General features: G+C 43.4%; 1 protein-coding gene across 1 annotated transcript in view; it reads left to right on the top strand.

The window, feature by feature from the left end:
* Positions 1-25778, top strand: part of astn1 (astrotactin 1) — a gene marked incomplete at both ends in the record, with an annotated part of 224595 nt that overhangs the window by 90708 nt on the left and 108109 nt on the right. The window contains 3 exons of the mRNA XM_084458037.1: positions 157-307; positions 12672-12838; positions 14329-14523. Of these exons, the coding sequence (XP_084314163.1) occupies positions 157-307; positions 12672-12838; positions 14329-14523 (513 nt within the window). The remainder of the gene's footprint in view (positions 1-156; positions 308-12671; positions 12839-14328; positions 14524-25778) is intronic.

The following is a 25778-nucleotide window of genomic DNA, read 5'->3' as shown; positions in this document are numbered from 1 at the left end:
CTTTATCATCTCTGCGTTGTTCCATTTCAACTGCGCCGCGATTAAGTATCCTGAGAGGCAGTGATGGCAACAGGGATTTGTTCTGCAGTAATAGAAACATCAGATACTGTTACAGGACGCAACACCAAATATACTTATTCTGTTGTTGTTTTGCAGAGAGGAGCTGATGATATCCTCGTCCTTCGACAGTCTGGAGGTGCTGCTGGATTCGTTCGGCCCGGTGAGAGATTGCACAAAGGACAATGGCGGCTGCAGTAGAAACTTCCGCTGCATCTCTGACCGCAAGCTGGACTCCAGCGGGTGTGTGGTGAGTCCCCTGCTCTCCGGTCTCCCATCTCTGACGCCATGGAAACGGGAGACGCGCATCAGTCCCACCACCCAATAATCCCACTACCCAATAATCCCACTACCCAATAATCCCACTACCCAATAATCCCACTACCCAATAATCCCACTACCCAATAATCCCACTACCCAATAATCCCACTACCCAGTAATCCTACTACCCAATAATCCCACTACCCAATATTCCCACTACCCAATATTCCCACTACCCAATAATCCCACCACTCAATAATCCCACCACTCAATATTCCCACCACCCAATATTCCCACCACCCAATATTCCCACCATAGGTCCCCATCCTTTTAGACAAATTGGTCCGACTACCCGTTCGTCCGACTAAATCTGCCATCACAATATCGGCTTCTCTTTCTTGTGTTTGTAGTAGTTTAGTCTACCTCGTTGTGGGTGGGGCTGGACTAGTTTGGGGGCTATTTAGGGCTGGACTAGTTTGGGGTATATTTAGGGCTGGACTAGTTTGGGGGATATTTAGGGCTGGACTAGTTTGGGGGCTATTTAGGGCTGGACTAGTTTGGGGGCTATTTAGGGCTGGACTAGTTTGGGGTATATTTAGGGCTGGACTAGTTTGGGGGATATTTAGGGCTGGACTAGTTTGGGGGCTATTTAGGGCTGGACTAGTTTGGGGTATATTTAGGGCTGGACTAGTTTGGGGGATATTTAGGGCTGGACTAGTTTGGGGGCTATTTAGGGCTGGACTAGTTTGGGGGCTATTTAGGGCTGGACTAGTTTGGGGGCTATTTAGGGCTGGACTAGTTTGGGGGCTATTTAGGGCTGGACTAGTTTGGGGGATATTTAGGGCTGGACTAGTTTGGGGGGTATTTAGGGCTGGACTAGTTTGGGGGATATTTAGGGCTGGACTAGTTTGCGGGATATTTAGGGCTGGACTAGTTTGGGGGCTATTTAGGGCTGGACTAGTTTGCGGGATATTTAGGGCTGGACTAGTTTGGGGGAAATTTAGGGCTGGACTAGTTTGCGGGATATTTAGGGCTGGACTAGTTTGGGGGAAATTTAGGGCTGGACTAGTTTGCGGGATATTTAGGGCTGGACTAGTTTGGGGGATATTTAGGGCTGGACTAGTTTGGGGGCTATTTTAATATAGTTATTCCAGTGTGTCTAGAGTAGCCTACACATAAAGCATCAACTCTTTAGCCTATACTAGTCCTATTTATAAACCAGCATTATACAATTTGCTGGAATAGTCTGATGGCTGACTGATGTCTTCTGAACAGAAATTCATCATGTGAATATATCATTGTTTCATGCCTCGAGCGAGCGAGTCTGTCTCCTTATGCGGTTTCCATGAAATGCTATGAAAATACCCCCTTTCCAATAACGAGTAGCCTAAACTACAACGCAGTGTCAGAATATGCATATCCAATCCAATCCAACTTCATAAACATGTACAAATAATAGGCTGTATAACAGAAGAAGGATCAGACTTGAGGTAAACAACCCCAATGAGGAAACATTGTTCACTGCTGCCCAACCTCCACACAGACTCCCATCTCATTAGCCTGCCAGCCTAGGAACATTTCACACAGAAAGGCTCCATGTAGGCAGGTTGTATTGTTGGATCATGGCGCATTTTATGAAATGATCAGTAGCCTATCACACTGGAAACTGCCTGCAGCCTGCAGCTGCTTGTCTCTTTGTAGTCACAGTCAGCTCGGAAAACACCCTAAATAATATTAAATTAGCTGGGATCACATGTTTTAAAAGCTCCTTATCTCCTTATGAAAATATTTATTCTATCCGTATATTTTAGTTACAATAAGATAGAAGCAGTGTTGTGTTCTAGAAGTGGTAGGCCTATTTATTGTGTTGGGAAAGCAGTAACTCTATACCTAGAATAGGCTAGAAAAGACATGTAGGCCTAACAGGCAGACAACTGACTGACTATTCTTGATTTCATGTTCATAATAATAATAACAATAGCCTAATAATAATAGCCTACATTTAAATTATATAGTGCTTTTTAAGGTAGGCTACATGTAAGGGCTGGAATTTCATTACTAGGCCTATAGGCTACTAGAATAACCATTACTGCTCAAACTGACCTCTATATTTCAAACTCTATAATCTCTCATGTGAATCGACCAATTGAGAGATAATGCATTTAATGTGTTTGGATAATTAATAATAAGAATAATAATAATAATAAGATACACTTTAATAATCCATGTGGAGGTTTCAGCAGTGGGAAAGGTACAGCAGAATAGATGGATAATATACATAATAGATCAAGTTAAATTACTCACAAATCACAAGCATATATTATGTATAATATCTAAATGAGCTATCAGATAACAGGGTAAAAAATAATAGAGAAATATATTATATATATATATATAATAAAAGAAAAAATGATAAAAACATGATCAGGTACCAGCAATAGAAGAGATAAAAGCAACAAGATTAATTAAGAACCATAAATAACGGTAAAGATGAAAAGCAACACAACATAAGAGAGAAACGTGATCAAATAAGAGAAATAAAACAACAACACAGAAATACAAGATGGAATCAGTTAAAAGCAAGAGTAACAAAGTGGATCTTGAGCCGTTTCTTAAAACTATCTACAGTCGCTCCCTGTCTTATGTGTAATGGGAGTTTGTTGAAACCATCTGTCCATTAAAACAGAAGGCTGCTTCACCAGGTCTTTTGCACATGGAGGTCAGCTTTGGACGACCCAGGAAGATGGTCTCATGTTCACACAGGCAGTCAGCGAGGTAGGAAGGTGTTAGACAATTGCGTGCCTTAAAAAACAATTATTTAATTTTTTTAATCAATCTTAAAGAGTACAGTAGGCCACGCTATCCATTATCCACCTGCGTTATCTTACAGTTTATTCTATATCCTGTCTGTAACCTTTGATTTCTAAGAAAACATTATACAGTATGCAATATACAGAATTCTTGGAGCAGAATTATTCCAGGAAAGTATAAAACACTTGTTAAAAGATAATACTCTAATCCTTTGCTCCACCAGCTCTGAAATCCCACTGAGATGAAGACTTGACTGTTTTATTGGACTGGTTCACTTTTCAGATATAATGAGTCACAGCCTCTCACACTTTTAAAAGATGGCTTCCCTCCAGCCCCACTGCCCGCAAGGCAAACTGGCTCGTAAACTGCACTAAAGCACACATGCAGACTGTAAATTATTGGTGAATGAAAAACATAGTTGTACCCACTGTATAGTATATCCAAAATATACATTGCACAACATATGGTGTACATCCAACATCAGTTTATGGGGTACAGTTAGTGATACACTCACTCAGCAGTAGTCTAAACCAGTTTTGACCAAGGTAAACTGTTACTTGAATGTGAATGTGAAGTGTAAAGTTGCCTGATGAAGACCTGAGCGGTTAAAACGTTGTTTGTAGTTTGTAGCCAATAAGAGGACTGGGAGCATTAATCCAGTGTGCGGATCTTGTCAAACTTCACTTTAATGTGAGCAGACATAATTATTTAATTAACAACATACTGTACAATCTATCTGACACAGTTTAGAATTGCAATTTGGAGTACAGAGAACCTTTTGGACATCTGTACATGAATTTCCTTGTAGCTTTGGGGTCTGAGCATCACTAGATCATCCGTTCTGCGCTAACGCAATCATCCTTCTTGTTGTTAGAAAGCCTGACTTCGTTATGCTGCTCACTCAGAAACAAATGCGTAGAAAATCACCTCGTTTATTTCTCTGAGGCTTGTAAATGCCACAAACCTGCCGCTCAAGAAAATTACATTTTCGTGCCAGGCGATTAGATTTCCTTGACAATTTATTGCCGCCGTTTGAAAGCGTTGACCTTGTGCTCTAATGGTACGGAGGGGTCAGAATCGCAAGCTACCACAGGGGTTTACAACCGCCTCTGGACTTCCTCTGTGGAGATGCAGAAGGCCCACGACTACTCACTCTCTAATGGAGATGTGACCAAACACTGTATTGTTTTATGATGTCCGTTATGCTACAGTGTTTCCCAGGAACTGTCTGATATTCAGTTTCAGTTTATTTTATTTGTTAGAGAGGGACAATGTACATTAAGAAACATTTTATAAAATAGAATGTAAATGTACCCAATTGTAGCCAAAAGGCTAGTTTACATTGGCAGTCCCCATGCCAGAAATAATGGGCTAGTACCTAGTAAAAAAGATGATATTAAACTTTAGAATGTATTTTGTCCTGGAAAATGTGCCTGGGAGTGTTGAACCTCCGACCCAGTGACCGCACAGGTGCGAGAGGTCATGTTTTTGGTGGCGTGTGTGTGTGCGTGGGTGTGTGTGTGCGTGCTTGTACGTGTGCGTGCGTGTGTGTGTGCGTGCGCGTGTGTGAGTGTGTGTGCCTGTGTGCGTGTGTGTGTGTGTGTGCGTGCGTGTGTGTGCGTGTGCGTACGTGCGTGTGTGTGTGCCTGTGTGAGTGTTAGTCTTTTAGCAGGAATACACAAAAACTACCAGGCCGATTTTCATGAAACTCAGTGGGTGGGTGAGTGGGTGTCTCATGGGCCAACTTAGAAACCATTCAATTCAATCACCAAATTCACAGCTATTCATGCGTAATGGTTTTTATTTGGCTGTATTACGTGTCTCCAGGCACCAGGCCTCTGAACCAGGCGTGATGTTCAAATTACCATTGATTTCACATTCAACGCCTGATCATTCATGTTCTGGGATTGGTGGGATACGATGGCTCGTTGAATCACCATGATTTCTGCACTCGGATCTGCGCTGCATATCTGCGTTGCATTGATAAATGACGGTCCTCAAAGTTAATTTATACTCAGTGTTGACAAGTGACATTTATCATTTATACTTCAGCGAAGTGTCTGATCACCTCCATGGTAACTTGCAGACGCATGGCTGATTGATCCATGGCAACGAACGTGACTTCTATCTAGCTATCCAATCACAGCTGTGCGACGAAAGTGACGCCGTCTGTGACATTAGAAAGTTTGGTAGGTGCAAGACACCCCCGTCCGACTTTCAAAAGTGTCGACAGTGACGTAATTTCTGTCCGTCGTCACTTTCAAAAGTGTCATACGACCAAGTATAAATTGGCTTTTAGTATGCTATCATAATCTAAGGATTTAGACAGCAGCTTTATTTCAGCACATTTCATCATTGGGTGCATTTTCTACGGTGAAATAAACAGACTGGTTTAACACAGCTTTTAATCATCATCCAATCCGGAGAAGACGCCCCAACCAAGGGATTCATCTGCAGCGTTGACAATGCATCCTCCCAGGCCTCCGTGCATGTCCCGCACACACCTCCGCCAAGCTCCCATCTGCTGCGTATATCGCACGCCATTTTGTAATTACCTTCAGACTGGGGTGTATAAATCAGCCTTTCATCTGTCTAATCATAGTGGTAAACTGGCTGAGACCCAGGAACTGATTTTCCACTAATCAATTAACACCTTGTCTGGGTCCGTGCTGCTAGTTCCTTCTCATGCTTAATAATGTCCCCCCGCGTGGGCCGCCCCCGGCGTCCGGGCCCTTCTATCTGCCTGATGTATGGCTCTCCTGGGGAGAGATGACACGCCTACTCCCCCGTCTGAAGTCTAATAATCACCGAATGATTAGTGATTAATTAGCTGCTTCTCGTCTCCTGCAAAACAATGGGGATGAGGCTGACAAGATGGGACGAGCTGCTGGGACAGGACAAATTGGGCGCCGTCCAAATAATCTGCGTTGGCATACAGTACGTCAAACAGCGCTCCACACATAAAGGATGCCTTCATTTGATATGATTTAGACCTCAGGACTACCAACAAGCTGACTTGACTCTTGGTGTGGTTGAGAACCTGTCTGGAGCATTTCTCCACCCTACGCTGTTGTCCTGTGAGACTCTTATATCTCCAGATATCCTCCACCAGATGCCTCGCTCACCATGAAATGTAGAACCTGTCCTTATGTTTACTTCATCCATGTTGATCCTGATGAGGGCTCGGGTCGTTCGGTGGATAGGACACGCAGCTGGCGCTTTCGGTGGTACAGTACGTGCTTTTTTAGTAGAACGTCGATCTGTGCAGTTTGAGTGAATCATATCTGAGTGTAAGAACAAGCCCTCTGACCGATGCTCTCGTGCTGCTAGAGGAAGCAGTTCTCCACCAGATGTATCGACGCCTGCACCATCCACATTGAGCCAAAACCAATCCTGACTGGAATCACACGTTGGGGCACTAAGCAGTGTTGAGCCGTGAGTCGATATTGGCAGAGGTCTTCTCCATGCGGAGCGGGTGCTCAGCTGGCTGCCAACACCCCTGCTTCCCTCTTAGGATCAGTAGGGGATTTAAGATTTACTCCCGTCCTCTGTGAAAAATCTGCTATGCAGACGACACTTTCTCGGTTGGCAGATGCGAGTATTTTAATGCTGTGCTATAATCCCTGAAACTACCTTTGAAATATGACCTGTTCACACTGTGTGCAAGCGGGGTAAATGACAGAAAAATTACCCATCGTTAAAAAAACAAGCCCCAGACTGAGGAACGGAGGGGATGAAAACACACTCATCACTCTGGGTTTGTAATCTGAGTTTGGTTGGTCTATGAAGGTAATCTCAGTTTGGTTGGCCTACAGTATGAAGGTAATCTCAGTTTGGTTGGCCTATGAAGGTAATCTCAGTTTGGTTGGTCTATGAAGGTAATCTCAGTTTGGTTGGGCTATGAAGGTAATCTCAGTTTGGTTGGCCTATGAAGGTAATCTCAGTTTGGTTGGCCTATGAAGGTAATCTCATGTTGGTTGGCCTATGAAGGTAATCTCAGTTTGGTTGGCCTATGAAGTTAATCTCAGTTTGGTTTGCCTATGAAGGTAATCTCATGTTGGTTGGTCTATGAAGGTAATCTCAGTTTGGTTGGTCTATGAAGGTAATCTCAGTTTGGTTGGTCTATGAAGGTAATCTCAGTTTGGTTGGCCTATGGAGGTAATCTCAGTTTGGTTGGCCTATAAAGGTAATCTCAGTTTGGTTGGCCTATGAAGGTAATCTCAGTTTGGTTGGCCTATGAAGGTAATCTCATTTTGGTTGGCCTATGAAGGTAATCTCTTTTTGGTTAGCCTATGAAGGTAATCTCATTTTGGTTGGTCTATGAAGGTAATCTCAGTTTGGTTGGCCTATGAAGGTAATCTCAGTTTGGTTGGTCTATGAAGGTAATCTCAGTTTGGTTGGCCTATGAAGGTAATCTCACCTTGGTTGGCCTATGAAGGTAATCTCAGTTTGGTTGGCCTATGAAGGTAATCTCAGTTTGGTTGGCCTATGAAGGTAATCTCAGTTTGGTTGGCCTATGAAGGTAATCTCAGTTTGGTTGGTCTATGAAGGTAATCTCAGTTTGGTTGGGCTGTGAAGGTAATCTCAGTTTGGTTGGCCTATGAAGGTAATCTCAGTTTGGTTGGTCTATGAAGGTAATCTCAGTTTGGTTGGCCTATGAAGGTAATCTCATGTTGGTTGGCCTATGAAGGTAATCTCAGTTTGGTTGGCCTATGAAGTTAATCTCAGTTTGGTTGGCCTATGAAGGTAATCTCATGTTGGTTGGTCTATGAAGGTAATCTCAGTTTGGTTGGTCTATGAAGGTAATCTCAGTTTGGTTGGTCTATGAAGGTAATCTCAGTTTGGTTGGCCTATGAAGGTAATCTCAGTTTGGTTGGCCTATAAAGGTAATCTCAGTTTGGTTGGCCTATGAAGGTAATCTCAGTTTGGTTGGCCTATGAAGGTAATCTCATTTTGGTTGGCCTATGAAGGTAATCTCTTTTTGGTTAGCCTATGAAGGTAATCTCATTTTGGTTGGTCTATGAAGGTAATCTCAGTTTGGTTGGCCTATGAAGGTAATCTCAGTTTGGTTGGTCTATGAAGGTAATCTCAGTTTGGTTGGCCTATGAAGGTAATCTCACCTTGGTTGGCCTATGAAGGTAATCTCAGTTTGGTTGGCCTATGAAGGTAATCTCAGTTTGGTTGGCCTATGAAGGTAATCTCAGTTTGGTTGGCCTATGAAGGTAATCTCAGTTTGGTTGGCCTATGAAGGTAATCTCAGTTTGGTTGGCCTATGAAGGTAATCTCAGTTTGGTTGGCCTATGAAGGTAATCTCACCTTGGTTGGTCTATGAAGGTAATCTCAGTTTGGTTGGTCTATGAAGGTAATCTCAGTTTGGTTGGCCTATGAAGGTAATCTCAGTTTGGTTGGCCTATGAAGGTAATCTCACCTTGGTTGGTCTATGAAGGTAATCTCACCTTGGTTGGCCTATGAAGGTAATCTCAGTTTGGTTGGCCTATGAAGGTAATCTCATTGTGGTTGGCCTATGAAGGTAATCTCATTTTGGTTGGCCTATTAAGGTAATCTCACCTTGGTTGGCCTATGAAGGTAATCTCACCTTGGTTGGCCTATGAAGGTAATCTCTCCTTGGTTGGTCTATGAAGGTAATCTCATTGTGGTTGGTCTATGAAGGTAATCTCACCTTGGTTGGCCTATGAAGGTAATCTCACCTTGGTTGGTCTATGAAGGTAATCTCATTGTGGTTGGTCTATGAAGGTAATCTCACCTTGGTTGGCCTATGAAGGTAATCTCACCTTGGTTGGTCTATGAAGGTAATCTCATTGTGGTTGGCCTATGAAGGTTATCTCACCTTGGTTGGTCTATGAAGGTAATCTCATGTTGGTTGGCCTATGAAGGTAATCTCATTTTGGTTGGCCTATGAAGGTAATCTCACCTTGGTTGGCGTATGAAGGTAATCTCACCTTGGTTGGCCTATGAGGGGAATGCTGATGATCCTGGACATGATCCACTGTTTACGTGTTTTGGTTCAACATTGATCAGCTACCTTGTCAGCACATTCTGAATTCACATAGAGGTGGCGTTTACAAATCTGCCTAAAAATCTGTCTTCACAGCCAAATCCGACTCTGGGCATCTGAAAGAGAGTGATTCCTGCTGCCGTCTGTACGAGGGTCTCCGCTTGCTTCTGGACACAACGCCTCAGTCTCTGTCCTTCCCCCAACCTGCCTGTCTGAAAAGTGCACAACTTATCCAGCTATCTGTAGGACCTCCGCGTGTGGCTAGACCCCAGAAGCTTCCGGAGACCTGGAGGAATCTGTCACCATTAGCGGAGTTAGATTAAAAGTCTTTGCGATGCAGGGGTTCTCCGGGGTGTGCTTCATCAGTAGGGACAGTACTGTACATTATGGTCTCCTTTCCTCAAGTGCTTATGAGAAATGGTGTCTGTGTACTGTTACAGGAGATTCAGTTAAATACTCGGAGTTAATATGTGCAGCAGTGTATATCTGTTCAAAAAATAGTTTTTTTTCGCTTCAGATATGAAGCAAAAGCAAATAGTACAGTGAATACATCAAATTATTTGTATTTGTACAACATGAGTTACACTCATTGGTCTCAATTGTGTATACTGTTATTTGATATGAATATGTGCAATTCATTTGTGAAAAAAAAATCCCCCAATTATAGTGGATACTAAAGATTTGTCTCAAATAAAACTATGAATTCCCAAGTGTTAATCTCAAATCAAATAACCAGACGGTCTGTGCCAAACTCAAATCAAATAACCAGACGGTCTGTGCCAAACTCAAATCAAATAACCAGATGGACTGTGGCAAGGCCATTTCTAATGATCGCCATCGTTTGGACAGAGGGGACTCGGCCCTGTGTTACCCATACTGCTGCCTGTCAGGGTGTGTCCAGGGCGAAGCCCGTTACGGCGGTCAATAAGAAGAGGCACCGCTGCCCGCCGATGAGGATCGGCCATCAATACATGAATTCCTCTCTGCTCGCTCCCCATCGATCGCAAAGAGGCCAGGTGATTTAAAGAGTGTCTCCCACAGACGGGCTAGCAGACTTAGTGTACCATGCTCTTTACATTACAGCGGATAAATCAGTTGTCGGTACGCCCCTGGCCATGCATCCAGGGTACGAGGAGGCAAGGGACTTCTGAACAGCTCCAGACCTGCTCTGGCTGATACTTTCCATCCAGCGCCAACGTCTGCTGCTGTAAGGGGCCTTTTAGACTTGAACAATTGCAATTGACAAAAATTAGCAAGTTGAACCTTGTGCTTTGCTACATTGGTGTCAAAGATAAGTACGTGTTTATGTATTGGTCATCTGGTCATTATTGAAAACTAAGAGCCAGACAGTGCAGTGCGTTCAGTTTTGTAACGCCCTGAAGGGCTCTTCTCTTTCGATAATGACCAGCTGGACATTCATTATTCCTTTTATTACACGGCTACTTACCAACCACATTAATACCAATAAGCCTAACTTTTTATTTCGCCAGTGATCCGTTCCGTTTGCTTGGGCAAAGGGCGTTTTCAGTGTGATGAGAATGGGTTCACATACAGCAGCCAAAAACTGTTATTAACTGTTTAGAATGTTCTGCAAATTTCAAACAACTTTCAACTGCCGCCCACAGACATGGTGGCTCCTCGGCTGTGGGAAGACCTTCCCCTGGACCTATGCTCTGTGGCCTCTGTTGACTCATCTTAAGTCATCTTAAGACTCATCTTTTCAGACTATACTTTGTCTAGCCTCCTGACTTTTTGTTTCTTTGCCCTTGTGTTTTGTGCTTTTTACTATTGTTTTTATTTATTGATGTTTGGTGAAGCGCTTCATGACAACTGTCTGTGAAAGGTTTTATATATGACATTTACTTACTTATTTCCTTACATATAATATGTTGCCCTTAGCAGTGGTCAATATTGCTCGGTTGTCCCTGACATCGGTCAATTATCGAGAAATAATAGAATGAATATATAATATTATATAATAATAGAATAGAATGCGATCAGAATTGATCATTTCAGAGAGCTGTGTAATAAGCTCAGGTACAGTAACTCAACACCTCCTCCACCTTATGTAGGACAGAGTGTGGTCGTGTTCTGAGCCTATTCAGAGAAAGTTTCACTTCACGCTTAATTACTTTGCATTTGATCTCTTTGGTGCAACAGAACAGCTCTTTTTCTGGATTGTAATGTCCCTGTAGCCTCTGGGTTTGGAGCCTGATTCTAGGTCATCATGCAGTATGAATGATGTGGTGGAGAGCTGAGTGGACTGCAGGGACATTCTGTCAATTATTTACATTCTGAATGAAACTGTGACATAATGAAGCAAACTGACACTAGGAATATGATACGCACTTCTCTGTGGGAAAAACCCATCAGGTTTAAGCACCTCTAGGCTCTTGTTAATCTGTTTTGAATGTCCTGATACGACGATTGATATATAAGCAATAGAGACTTTAGTTTACTTTATTTAAATCAGAACAGTGCATATTGATGAACATGTACAAAACATGTAAATATGTCGGATTGATCTGATCCAGATTGTAGCCCGGAGGCTAGTTTCCATCTGGAGTCCATTAGGCCGGTTGATGTTACAAAACAAAGTTACAAGAGGTACAGAGGCAGTTAAACATAAAAACACAGACACAGTACAACATAGAAACATGTCATGCAGTTAGTGTTCACATTTTTGGTTGCCACACCTTTAGATGCCCCTTAAAAGTGGCAAGAGTGGGGCAGATAAATAGATAGGTGAATTCAGTAGTTGCTTATGTCGCACTGCTTAAAGGCAGACTGGACCTTACCTTGCTTCTAGAGGCTGGGTTTCCTTGTTAAGAATCACCCTTTCAGAGTCCTCTTTGAAGAAAATAATTTGGCTTCACAGACTTCAGGACAAAAAAAAGCTTTGTGAAGTGCGTCGTCTTTGCAGCTCAAGGAACAGGTTTTGAGTGTGTAGGCGTTCCACGCGCCTCTGTGAAGTTTGGCCCTGCGCCTGAGTTGGTTAGAAGTTTCTCTGAGTTCAGAGTAGAGCATTTGGGAAGCCGTGATAACAAACGTTGGTGTTCAACTTAGCAATTCTGAGGCTTTCTCTCTGAAACATAGTGTTATAGTTCTTACCAGTCAACACGTTCTACCAGGTTTGGGTCCAATGAAGCCTAACCAAATCAATGATTATTTAAGAACCACAATGTTAATACTATTTAAATTGTTTATTATTTATTATGAAGGATCACCATTAGCTCTACTGTAAAGTAGAGCTACTTTTAGTGGGGTCCACATTTAAAAATAATTACAAATAACATTTAAAACATACATTACATTACATATATCAAAGATACATTTTAAATGTCAAACTTAAAACAAAATAGTATCATACAAGTTTACATTGTCATCATAAAAACACTTATATAATATTGATTGATTGATTGAATATATATATTGCATAAAACAATTGATCCCTAAAGAGCATGTGATGCAGGGTAAGTATCCAGCATGTGTCTGTCCCTCTACTGACCCCCTCCCTCTGCCCCAGTGCCCCCCCCGACTGAGCCCCATGAAGGACGGTACGGGGTGCTACGACCACCACATCGGCATCGACTGCTCGGACGGCTTCAACGGGGGCTGTGAGCAGCTGTGTCTCCAGCAGCTGGCTCCCCTGGAGGACGACCCCACTCTCTACAACATCCAGATGTTCTGTGGGTAAGAAGAACACTTCCAAACGCTCCTTTTTCACACCGAGACAACATTTAAGATGCCGTCAGTGCATCCCTCTCTCTACCTCCCTCTCTCTCTGTCCCTATCTCTCCCTCTCTCTCTCCCTCCCTATCTCTCTCCCTCTCTCTCTCCCTCCCTCCCTCTCTCTCTCCCTCCCTCCCTCCCTCCCTCTCTCTCTCTCTCTCCCTCCCTCTCTCTCTCTCTCTCTCTCTCTCCCCGTACTCCCTGCCTGCCTCATTCTCTCTCCTAAGCTCTTGAGTTATTACCCAGACCACCCTAGACACCGGGACGTCCAAATGGCATCAATACCAAAGACTTGAGCGGACTCACACTCTTTGGATTATTTTTCTTTATGAAAAACGTAATTGATCCTTGTGTTGGTTGAATGGAATTAATACCAGAGGATTGATCCTACAGAAGGATTTGTGAGGTGCTGTGCCTCTCTGGTGAGCTCTGGCAGGACTGCAGGTTTTAGAAACCAGTGGACCGTTCTCACCAGTTGGGGGAAAATCAATAATACTGTCAGATGTTTACATAATGTAATACGTCTCTGTAAGGAATAAACCATACATTCTCTTTCTCAGTACAGTTATAGTCCATTCAACCCAGATGCTTCCTACCTTTAATCCTTGTTTAAAATGTAAGGATTCTCATTGGCTAATGTAGAGGTTAGTTTTGGCAGGGTCATCAAGTGTCCAGTGGGGGGGGGGGGGGGGGGGGTCTGAGTCTGACCTATCAGCTTCCCGACAAGATGTTCAGGGACTCATCTATTTTTCTAAGTAAAAGCTTCCTGGTTTGTTTAATCCTCATTGTACATGTTAGGATTCTTATATCAGATGGTTAGCGTATCATATTCGTTCAAAAATAAATTCCACATTTCCACTCCAAGATTGCCACAAAAAACATGCATCATGGGTGGGGGACCACATGTTCACTGTGCCCTTTTCATTCCTGTAGTCGCATGCTCGCTCATGCCAGACAACAGTCCTTTCACCCTCCGTTCACTTAACGCCGTCAAAATAAACGGGTGGTAGTCTTCTTCTGTGGTGGTGGCGGTGTTTTGAAGCTTCAAAGAGACCACCACCACCACAGAAGAAGACTACCTCGGAAAAATAGTTTCTCTGAACGCGTCTAAATAAGTTATTTACTGGTAGCGCCGAGGCTTCAAAACCCAGCCTTTGTTTAAATAGACCCTTTTGCTAAGGAAAGTGAAGCTTCATGTTTATCTGACACTTGAAAATATGAGCGCCTCTCCTAAATAGGCCGACACCGATTTATTTTGACGGCGAAGTGAACGGAGGGTGAAACGACTGTTGTCTGGCATGAGCGAGCATGAGACTACAGGACTGAAAAGGGCTAATGTTCACTGTGCCCTTGTTAGTAGTTAGGTTTGTCATATAGTATTCCCATGGCTGTGCTGTACACTGTGCTGGGACGCTCTCTTCATTCTCCTTGTCGTGTGGTTGATGTCGTAGCTGCATTGAAGACTACCGGCGAGGCCCAGACGGCCGGTCCTGCCAGCCGCTGTCCGAAGCCTGCACCCAGGGCCTGGACTGCGGAGAGACGGCCGACATCCCCGCCAACCAGACCGTGTTCGGAGACCTGTTCTACGGCTACAACAACCACACCAAGGAGATCACCTCTGGACAGATCCTCAAGGCTACATTCAGGTACACTGGTACTCAGAGCTATGAGCGAGGACCGTTAGTCCGTTGGTTCATCTGTCCTATGGGATGTACCAGAGCCCACCACTAGAGGTGCTAGCCACTGTTCATTTCCACCATTGCCAATATAATAATAAACTTTATTACAGGCTCGTAGCCCACATAGTAAAGACAGTACATTACATATAAATATATAAAAATAAAAAAAATTAGACACACACTTCTACAATTAGAAGCACATACTGTAACAGGCACAAAGGCTAAAAGAGGCACTCATGCCAGTGTTCCCGGATGGTAGACAAGCGAGGTAGTAGATAGTAGTATAGTATATTGCTTTGTACACAAAAAAATACTGTAGCATTTTAGAATTAGAAAGACTTTAAACAAGTTAAAGCATACAAATGGCTTGAAAACCTTCATACATGTTGATGAATAGTTTCAACTTTAGATTAGGGGCAGCAAAAACCTCTACAAATTATTTATAGATTTCTTATGAAGGTTGAACACATAATTATCTTTGTTATGTATACAAATATTAAACATGAAAAACAAATAGACATGTGTGGTATTTGCCAGGGGTGAGAGAAATTGCATATTTTCCTTTCCGGTATAACAGACATCTTTCTTCCGGTTAACCGGTTTCCCGTTGAGCAATTTGCGTTAATTAATTAGACTAAAATAGGCCTAACGTTACCTGGGTTTTGATACAGGCAACTTTGCAAAAAGCATGAGAGGTGCACTTATAGAAATCCCTACTATCAATGATAATAACGTGACAAAAACACCACGATGAAGAGAGAAACGAGCTTTAATAAACAAGCGCTGCTGTAGCACCAAAGCTGTAGGCTACAGATACAAAAACGAACACAGAGACACGGCGCCTGCATTGTGCATTCAAAAAATTATAGCCCATATATCAGAAGTGGTCGGCTCGAAAAAATCACGGACACAAGTCTGATTCAATCTCTAAAATAAAACACTATCGACCTATAGGCCAACTCGCTCAAACAATCTGCACTTGATCCCGTCGCCTATCCTTACGCATAAGAGCTCTGTCAAAACCAACAACGGACTACTCTCCATATGACAAAATGTAGACCTCTTCACTCGTCCCTATTCCCTAGCGAGCCTTCCTATGAAACACAAGACAGGACGGAATAAAACAACATTATTATAACTAACGAAGAACGGCTGAACTCGATCACATCTACACTACGATCGGCTTGTTGGTGCCTGGAATATTGTGTGCAATATGCCTGAATATTTATCAGATTTTGAGGATATAGAAAATGACTTAGAATATGATGGACGCCGATCGTAGCGTAGAGAATGTGAGCCGCGAGTGTAGCCTACAGACAGAGAATAGCCAGTTTGCGCGCTGCGCATGCGTGCTGGAGCAAGTGGGGAAGCTATTTCATTTCTAAAGACGTTTCTAAAGATCATATTACAGAGGCATGTGAAAAACCACAACAAGCCCTCGCTCTATGTAAGCACAACTAGCGATTCATAAAAACAGATTGTTGAAAACAACCCTTTCGCAGCAGAAAATAGATTTTTTAGAAGCTGCATTCATGTTTTTATTGAAGTCCAGGTTGCAAATATGAAATGTGCAAGTATGAAGTGTGTTGAGTGAAATGGTACAGATTCAGGTGTGTCTAGATGATACGTTTGATCAGACTGGGGGTCTTGGGGGTCTTAGGGGTCTTGGGGGTCGACCCCCAGGTAGTCACTAGCCGGCCCTCAAGGGACAACAGGTGGCTTTGTCTTGGCTCCTGTTTCGTCCGCAGCCATGCCATAAACCACTGTGTCCCAGTGCTCTTGCGAGCCCATGTTCTAATCTCTACTACCTCTGACTTGAAAAGTCTGTGCCCTTGCACTCAACCTAGCTAGAATTTGGGTCGGCCCTTATTCTGTGCAAGTAACGGTTACGAATACACCCTACTCGCTCAGCCACGGGGAGCTGACAAAGATTGAACTTTGACAGAGAAATCTCCACATGATCAGAATTCTGACCAGTCAGTTTGCGTGATCCGGCAGCAGAGCTGAGGTGAAGACTGTGAAGACTGGAGTGGGTCTTTGAAATGGCGCCTAGCTGCTCTCTGGATTCTCCAAGGTCACTGCACAGGTGAACTATCTCTAAAACAAGAACATGTTGTGAAAATGCAGGTCTCTGTTCAAATTTGATCCAAGACAAGGTTTGTGAAGTTAAAATGCCTTTATTTCACATGGCAAAAGCAGAAGATTAAAAGACCAACGCGTTGTGACCACAGGTCTTCATCAGGGTCATTTGTCAACAGCATTGCATGCACACCTATACTGTGTTGGAACTAATGTTATATGAGGGCATTTTACCATCAATCTACAAACCTATTGATCAAAATAAACAGGAAAACAAAACAAGGAAGTGCCGTCATAACACTGTAATTATCAGTTATTCAATTTGGTTCACATGTTTGGGGTTAGGGTTAGGACACCACCACTTGGACTGTGAGTTCAGAATGGTTAGATGTGGTGGTCAATGAATTGAGAAAGTGTTTCCAGAATTGAGCCATTTCCACCATGGGTCTGCCAGGTGGATCTGACAGGTTTAATTGCATCAAGCAGCTGAATCTCAAATGATCCAGTCTCATTTAGGATCACCGATAGAGTCAAGGATGGAGGCGGACTTTGAAAAGCACAAATATTCTCCTGTGCTTTCCAGACAGTGACAAGATACTCTTCCGGCAGGCCTGGTTAATGTAAGCTTTAATTATTATTATGTTGCTTTGGCAACATGTAAAAACAAAGCAGTCTAGGATAGTTTTCTAGCAGGAAAGCATAATTCTCTGTGATCCAATGTTCTGCTTTTGCTTTATTCAACGTTCCCATCAGTTGTCTTCGTACTGTCGGTTCTGCGATGGATCCCAGTGGATGGGGGAGGAGTAATGTGAGTCGTTCTGTCGACATACTGAGTTCTTCCCCAAACGACCCCCCCCCCCCCTCTCTTGGTCAGCACTCTTTACGATTACATCATCATTGCTTCTTAGCCAATCAATGGCCTGGGATTCTCCTTTGTTGAGGTTGAATCTGCTTGGTCATCCCTCATTCTGGAAGTTTCTCTATGCTGTATATGAGATAGCTTTTTAATGAAAGCATTCAGACACATTATTACTGATGTGGAAAGAGAGTTTGAATGAGTTTCTGTGTCTCTGCTCCTCTCGGCTTTGTTGTGTGTAATTCCCTGGATTTTGATTCGATCAGACTTTGAGACGCAGACTTCTGTAAAATCTGAAAAGATCTCTTTTTATTTGGAACTCGTTTGTTTTGTGAATAGCAATATAACCTCGTCCTTTAGATATTGCTGACACACATTTGTTGGAAAAGGGTATATCTGAATCATTGATCATATTTGCTGCTGTGTTTGTAGAGTGTGTGTTTGTAGAGTGTGTGTTTGTAGGGTGTGTGTTTGTAGAGTGTGTGTTTGTAGAGTGTGTGTTTGTAGAGTGTGTGTTTGTAGGGTGTGTGTTTGTAGGGTGTGTGTTTGTAGAGTGTGTGTTTGTAGAGTGTGTGTTTGTAGGGTGTGTGTTTGTAGAGTGTGTGTTTGTAGTGTGTGTTTGTAGGGTGTGTGTTTGTAGAGTGTGTGTTTGTAGGGTGTGTGTTTGTAGAGTGTGTGTTTGTAGTGTGTGTTTGTAGGGTGTGTGTTTGTAGAGTGTGTGTTTGTAGGGTGTGTGTTTGTAGAGTGTGTGTTTGTAGAGTGTGTGTTTGTAGAGTGTGTGTTTGTAGGGTGTGTGTTTGTAGGGTGTGTGTTTGTAGAGTGTGTGTTTGTAGAGTGTGTGTTTGTAGGGTGTGTGTTTGTAGAGTGTGTGTTTGTAGTGTGTGTTTGTAGGGTGTGTGTTTGTAGAGTGTGTGTTTGTAGGGTGTGTGTTTGTAGAGTGTGTGTTTGTAGTGTGTGTTTGTAGGGTGTGTGTTTGTAGAGTGTGTGTTTGTAGGGTGTGTGTTTGTAGAGTGTGTGTTTGTAGTGTGTGTTTGTAGGGTGTGTGTTTGTAGGGTGTGTGTTTGTAGGGTGTGTGTTTGTAGAGTGTGTGTTTGTAGTGTGTGTTTGTAGGGTGTGTGTTTGTAGGGTGTGTGTTTGTAGGGTGTGTGTTTGTAGAGTGTGTTTGCAGGGTGTGTGTTTGTAGGGTGTGTGTTTGTAGAGTGTGTGTTTGTAGGGTGTGTGTTTGTAGAGTGTGTGTTTGTAGGGTGTGTGTTTGTAGAGTGTGTGTTTGTAGGGTGTGTGTTTGTAGGGTGTGTGTTTGTAGAGTGTGTTTGCAGGGTGTGTGTCCTCAGATGGGGGCTGTGTGTGCTGAAATCATCTGACTGTGGATAAGATTTATTTTGAATATTTATGAATGAATATTCAGAATACACTCACCATGATACAGTTGTGTCCACCTGGAGTCCCAGAGTGTGTCTGAAGTAGAATTAGTGATTGGACATTTTTGTTTTAATAGTAACCTCTGTCTGAAGTAGAATTTGTGATTGGAAAATTGTGTTTTAATAGTAATCTCTGTCTGAAGTAGAATTAGTGATTGGACATTTTTGTTTTAATAGTAACCTCTGTCTGAAGTAGAATTTGTGATTGGAAAATTGTGTTTTAATAGTAACTTTAGTCTGAAGTTGAATTAATGATTGGAACCAGGCGGAGCCGCGTTCCCCTCCATCACAGTCAACCCCCCCCCCCCCCCCATGTACATTTCATGTTAATTGAAAAGTCTTTATTCTGAAAGACCTTCTATTCCACTGTGACTTGTTGTGGAAATTATTATTCTCTCTCTCACTCAATCACTGTCACACACACACACACACACACACACACACACACAAAAGTTTATTTTACATGTATGTCTATGGCAGTGCCACACTGGAGAGATAAAAGGTGCAAATAAATAAATAGAAACAAATAAATACATAATAAATAAATTCATATAAAAAAAGAAAATCAATTTTCTTAATTTCTCCAATAATGTCAACGTCGGAGCTAATCAATGCTACAGTCTTTAATAATTAAGTCCTGGAGTCCGTTTAATACTGATTCTCTGGACCCAATCCTAGTCTGGAGCCTCATGTTAAATCACTTTGTTCCGCTCGATAAAGGTTACTCTCACTGTGAAAATGGGCTGTTTATGTTGAATGGCAGCCCTGGTCATGGTGAGGTTATGCGAAGGCCATTTAATTGCAGACATCACTGATATAGCATTGCTTGCTCATACTGTTTGAGTAAGAATTGTTTTATTTCATTTTACACTTCATTGATCAATTACAATGAATTAATTTGCATATCAGATACAGATTTAGAAGTGTCCTGTGCATCCATGTGTAATAATAGGGTTATGACATTTAAGTGAACAAAGCTCACAGTATATGACCCTTGCTTTGTGAATCTCTTTGAAATGGACATTTGCTAATCAAATTCCAGTTTTCCTTTTGCATATAAATGTTAGACCTAATGCACCGATGTCCGCTCGTTAACATTTATTAGTTTGAGGGCGGAGTGCTTTGAAGGTGGGCTAATTACCGCGGTCCACTCATGGTGCTGTCCGCTGAAGCCAGGAAGTCAGAAGGTCAGGAAAATGATCTGCCGGTCCAGCAATCTAATTTAGGAGCGCATGGATCCTGTCGCCAGAGGCTGTTCGTCCACTTCCACTACGTCATGCAAGTGGCAGAGGAAGACGAACGAAGCTAATATAATCAAGCAGCTGAATCTCAAACGCTCCGGTCTCATTTAGGAGCACCGATAGAGTCAAGGATGGAGGCGGACTTTGAAAAGCACAAATATTCTCCTGTGTTTTCCAGACAGTGACAAGAGACTCTTTCGGCAAGCCTGGTTAATGTAAGCTTTAATTATATTAGATGGCAAAGAGTGATTTAAAAGTGACCAGGAGCCCAGGATCCAGGCTGTGAAGAAAGAGAAGGTTAGACTGCTACACCTGTGCACGCCTGGTTTCATTACCACTTCAATGGAATTCTGATTTGATAATTAATATAAAACCAAAGAAAATAATCTGAATTTATGATCCGTTACAGAGATAGATGGCAAAAGGGAAATATGTGTTGCTTTGATAAAGGGGACAACCTTAGCTGGCCAGGTACTGTATACGTTACATTATACACCCTATATACACCATACTGTATATTCTGCACTCTGAGAAGAAACCAGTCAACATTATAATGGGTTATATTTAAATTCATTGCAAGAGCAAAACAGTTGTCCATCTGGTGATAGCGAGAGGAATGAGCCCCTGTGAGCTGGTGCACGGTTTATAAAGATAGGAACCATAAGAGATGTCATCAAAGTCTTTACCCTGAGGGAAGAGATAGGAGAATACCTTTATTATTCGGTTTCATACACACACACACGCGCACACACACACACACACACAAACACACACACACACACGCACGCACACAAACACACTCACACACACAAACACACACACACAAACACACACACAAATACAAACACAAATACACACACACACACAAACACGCGTGCATGCACCAGTCTGCAATTTCTCTGGTGCTTCTTCAAAATCCTCACCCCAAAAGACCCAGAGTCCCAGAAAGCATCTGTCTCTGTCTCTGACGGCAAACTCCTGAAAGAGGAGGAGTTATAATCGTTAGCGTAACGTGTGAAGCCCTGTGGAGCTCAGGTATTCTCACACACATGCGCCCCCCCCCCCCCCCCCCCCCAACACACACACACACACACACACACGGGCACGCACGCCCATAAACTGACGAATGTGAACATTTCCTCCAAGACGAGCCGGACTATTAAATCTTTTTGTTTAATAGAGGCAGCATTTTTATTTTGTATTTAGTCTGGTTGGAGCAACAAACGCAGAAGGGAATGAGACGAGAGACTGAACAGATGTCCGCTGCTCTACACAGCCGACCAGCTGGACTAAGATGAGACTGGGTCTCTCTCTGGGTCTCTCTCTGGGTCTCGTTGGGCCCGCTGGGCAGGCAGCACCAGATCTGGGCACACAGACGAGCCCAACAGGCTGGCAATGAAGGCCGGCGCTGTTGTTGGGCAACGACCGGACAGTCTGGAGACGGTGGTGGAGAGTGGGATGAGGGACAAACTGACGTCCATCCTGGACAACCCCTCCCATCCCCTACATGACGAGCTGGGGCAGATAGGGGGGCACCTTCAGTCACAGGCTCGTACCGCCTACGTGCAAAACAACGGTTCAGGCGTTTGTGCCAACAGACTCTATAACAGCACCCACACCCCCTCCCACCCCCCACCCCAGTGTCAACCTGTAATTAATTAGCTTCATATTTGGTGGGTAAATAAGGTATTTTTGAAATGAGGCTTGTACATAGTAGATGCTGGACACGTGAGAATGGTATAACAGACGCCATGTTCGTTGTGAGGGCTTGTTCCCTGATCCCATGTGTGTGGAGGGAGATGGGACCTCCATAGGGTCTCTGGTTGTCTGGAGCATCAGATATGAGACCTCCATAGGGTCTCTGGTTGTCTGGAAGATATGAGGTGTCTCGCTGGCGGATCTCCCTGTAGCTGGGGGAGACCGTGGAGACGCTGGGATAATGAGAGTTAAGAAGCCAACCTCTTCTCATTATTGTCTCCCTTTGGCTCCTCTCGCGTCTTCACCACGCTCCGAGCAGCTTGTAATGCATATTTCAGAGGCCTTTGTTCTTGCTCTGACTGTTGGAGATCATGATAAAGACTGGTTCCCAGTCTGCTAGGCTGGGCGTCTCTCCGCACCTCACGCACGCGGTTAATTAAAATGTGTTGTTGATGTCAGAGCTGGCCTGCAGGTGTAAACTCTGAGGTTACAGGCTGGCCTTCCAGAAGGATATGAATATCTTGCTCTGGGTCCACTACATCTCTTGTAAACTCAGGATGGCAAAAATCTGTTGATGTGCCATTGAACATTATGATCGGCTTGTGGTGTGGTATTTGGAATGGTATAGGCTTAAAAGCCAAGTATTAAGTCAGTCTTTAGCAGCTTTTAGCCTGTGACTTTGGCATACACTGGTAGGCTTTTAAGATAAGAAACCACTCAGTTGAAATATCAATTATCAGGGGCTGTGTTGATTAAGTTTTGTAGTCAGTCTAACACTATGTCTTATTCAAAATGGCACTTTTTCACGGCTTGCTGTTATCAGCATATCAACAGAGACAGTCATTCTAACAGTTTTATTCACATCTCAAAACATCAGATATCTTATCGCAAGGAACAGCTGGGAAGATTTCCATATAACACCACTGATGTGTGTCTTACATTACAAATGATTGTTTACGCTCTTGTAGCAACGTGACAAAATCTAAAACGGCGCACTTACATGTAACTAACCTTGTTTGTCTGTGGTCACACTTTCTAAAATGAGATTACACCAACACGCTATGGGACGATGCACTGGTGTCCCCTGTCCCATGAACAGGAAGCCAAGAAATATACATTACACTCATTTAAACAAACTCTTTCTTTCTTTCTTTCTTTCTTTCTTTCTTTCTTTCTTTCTTTCTTTCTTTCTTTCTTTCTTTCTTTCTTTCTTTCTTTCTTTCTTTCTTACTTTATCCATCCATCTAACTGCAGTAACATGTGATAATACATGTTAAAACCTATCTAATGATTTTGCAAAAACGTAGGCTTGCATTAACTCCATCCACCATCTCAGGAGAGTGTTGGCTGTGATTGTTGAACGTGGCGACCCAAGTACCCAGCCCAACATACCTGTTATAACATGTTCTGCCCAAGAACCCCAGCCCAACATACCTGTTATAACATGTTCCACCCAAGAACCCCAGCCCAACAAACATGTTATAACATGTTCTGCCCAAGTACCCCAGGCCAACATACCTGTTATAACATGTTCTGCCCAAGTACCCAGGCCAACATACCTGTTATAACATGTTCCACCCAAGTACCCCAGGCCAACATAGCTGTTATAACATGTTCCACCCAAGAACCCAGCCCAACATACCTGTTATAACATTTTCCACCCAAGAACCCAGCCCAACATACCTGTTATAACATTTTCCACCCAAGAACCCAGCCCAACATACCTGTTATAACATGTTCCACCCAAGAACCCCAGGCCAACATACCTGTTATAACATGTTCCACCCAAGTACCCAGGCCAACATACCTGTTATAACATGTTCCACCCAAGAACCCAGGCCAACATACCTGTTATAACATGTTCCACCCAAGAACCCAGGCCTACATACCTGTTATAACATGTTCCACCCAAGTACCCAGCCCAACATAGCTGTTATAACATGTTCCACCCAAGTACCCCAGGCCAACATACCTGTTATACCATGTTCCACCCAAGAACCCAGCCCAACATACCTGTTATAACATGTTCCACCCAAGTACCCAGGCCAACATACCTGTTATAACATGTTCCACCCAAGAACCCAGGCCAACATACCTGTTATAACATGTTCCACCCAAGAACCCAGGCCAACATACCTGTTATAACATGTTCTGCCCAAGTACCCCAAGCCAACATACCTGTTATAACATGTTCCACCCAAGAACCCAGGCCAACATACCTGTTATAACATGTTCCACCCAAGTACCCAGACCAACATACCTGTTATAACATGTTCCACCCAAGAACCCCAAGCTAACATACCTGTTATAACATGTTCTGCCCAAGCACCCCAGGCCAACATAACCTTGTACATATATATTGTGTACTCCTAGACCTATATACTTGTATATATATATATATATACACACACATATATGCTGGTACATATACAGGTATATCTTATATAGTGCACCGTTACTGTGCGTATGGATGTATATACATATATATATAGCCCCTGATATCACTCTTTTACGCTGCCACCCCCCTCCTTATCTACTGTCTCTTTCTTGTTTCTACACGTCGAATCAAATCAAACTTTATTTGTACAGCCCATTTCATACACAGAGGCAGAGAGGCAACACACAGTAGTGTGCTTCCCAGAGCGCTGAGGGGGCTGCGAAGAGATCGTTCCCCGCCGTTCTCTACCTGTGGTTTCTACACACACCTGGCTGTCAGTCTGGTGTTCACTGCGCCGAGAAGCACGCACGAACAGCTGGGGGAAATGTACACAGAAATAACTATTGTTCAGCTGTTCAATCATGAACGGCTCAGGATGTTGCTGTGATTTGATGTACTGTAACCGCCTATGCTGTTGCCTTAACACTGACTATACTACGGGTTTGGCATCCAGGCACGTATGCAACATGTTCCATAAAGTCATTATTTCTGATAGACAAAGCGTGTTAATTACAGGGGTCCATTGAGACTAGTCTGCCTCAGCATTTGCTCAACAGATACACGTTTTATACAAGGCATGAAGCAACGTATTCACTGTTTATGAGTCTCATTTGTTTGTGTCTAATTACAGGTAGCGGTGCTAGTCTGCTAGCCTGGGTACGTCTCATATCTCTAGCCTGGGTACGTCTCATATCTCTAGCCTGGGTACGTCTCATATCTCTAGCCTGGGTACGTCTCATATCTCTAGCCTGGGTACGTCTCATATCTCTAGCCTGGGTACGTCTCATATCTCTAGCCTGGGTACGTCTCATATCTCTAGCCTGGGTACGTCTCATATCTCTAGCCTGGGAACGTCTCATATCTCTAGCCTGGGTACGTCTCATATCTCTAGCCTGGGAACGTCTCATATCTCTAGCCTGGGTACGTCTCATATCTCTAGCCTGGGTACGTCTCATATCTCTAGCCTGGGTACGTCTCATATCTCTAGCCTGGGTACGTCTCGTATCTCTAGCCTGGGTGCGTCTCATATCTCTAGCCTGGGAACATCTCATATCTCTAGCCTGGGTACGTCTCATATCTCTTGCCTGGGAACGTCTCATATCTCTAGCCTGGGTACGTCTCATATCTCTAGCCTGGGTACGTCTCATATCTCTAGCCTGGGAACGTCTCCTATCTCTAGCCTGGGTACGTCTCATATCTCTAGCCTGGGTACGTCTCATATCTCTAGCCTGGGTACGTCTCATATCTCTAGCATGGGTACGTCTCATATCTCTAGCCTGGGAACGTCTCATATCTCTAGCCTGGGTACGTCTCATATCTCTAGCCTGGGTACGTCTCATATCTCTAGCCTGGGTACGTCTCATATCTCTAGCCTGGGTGCGTCTCATATCTCTAGCCTGGGTACGTCTCATATCTCTAGCCTGGGAACGTCTCATATCTCTAGCCTGGGTACGTCTCATATCTCTAGCCTGGGAACGTCTCATATCTCTAGC

The sequence above is a fragment of the Borostomias antarcticus genome (assembly GCF_949987555.1).
Source record: "Borostomias antarcticus genome assembly, chromosome: 24".
NCBI lineage: Eukaryota > Metazoa > Chordata > Actinopteri > Stomiiformes > Stomiidae > Borostomias > Borostomias antarcticus.
Note: the sequence above shows the minus strand (reverse complement) of the source record. Positions and strands in the feature narration are given on the sequence as shown.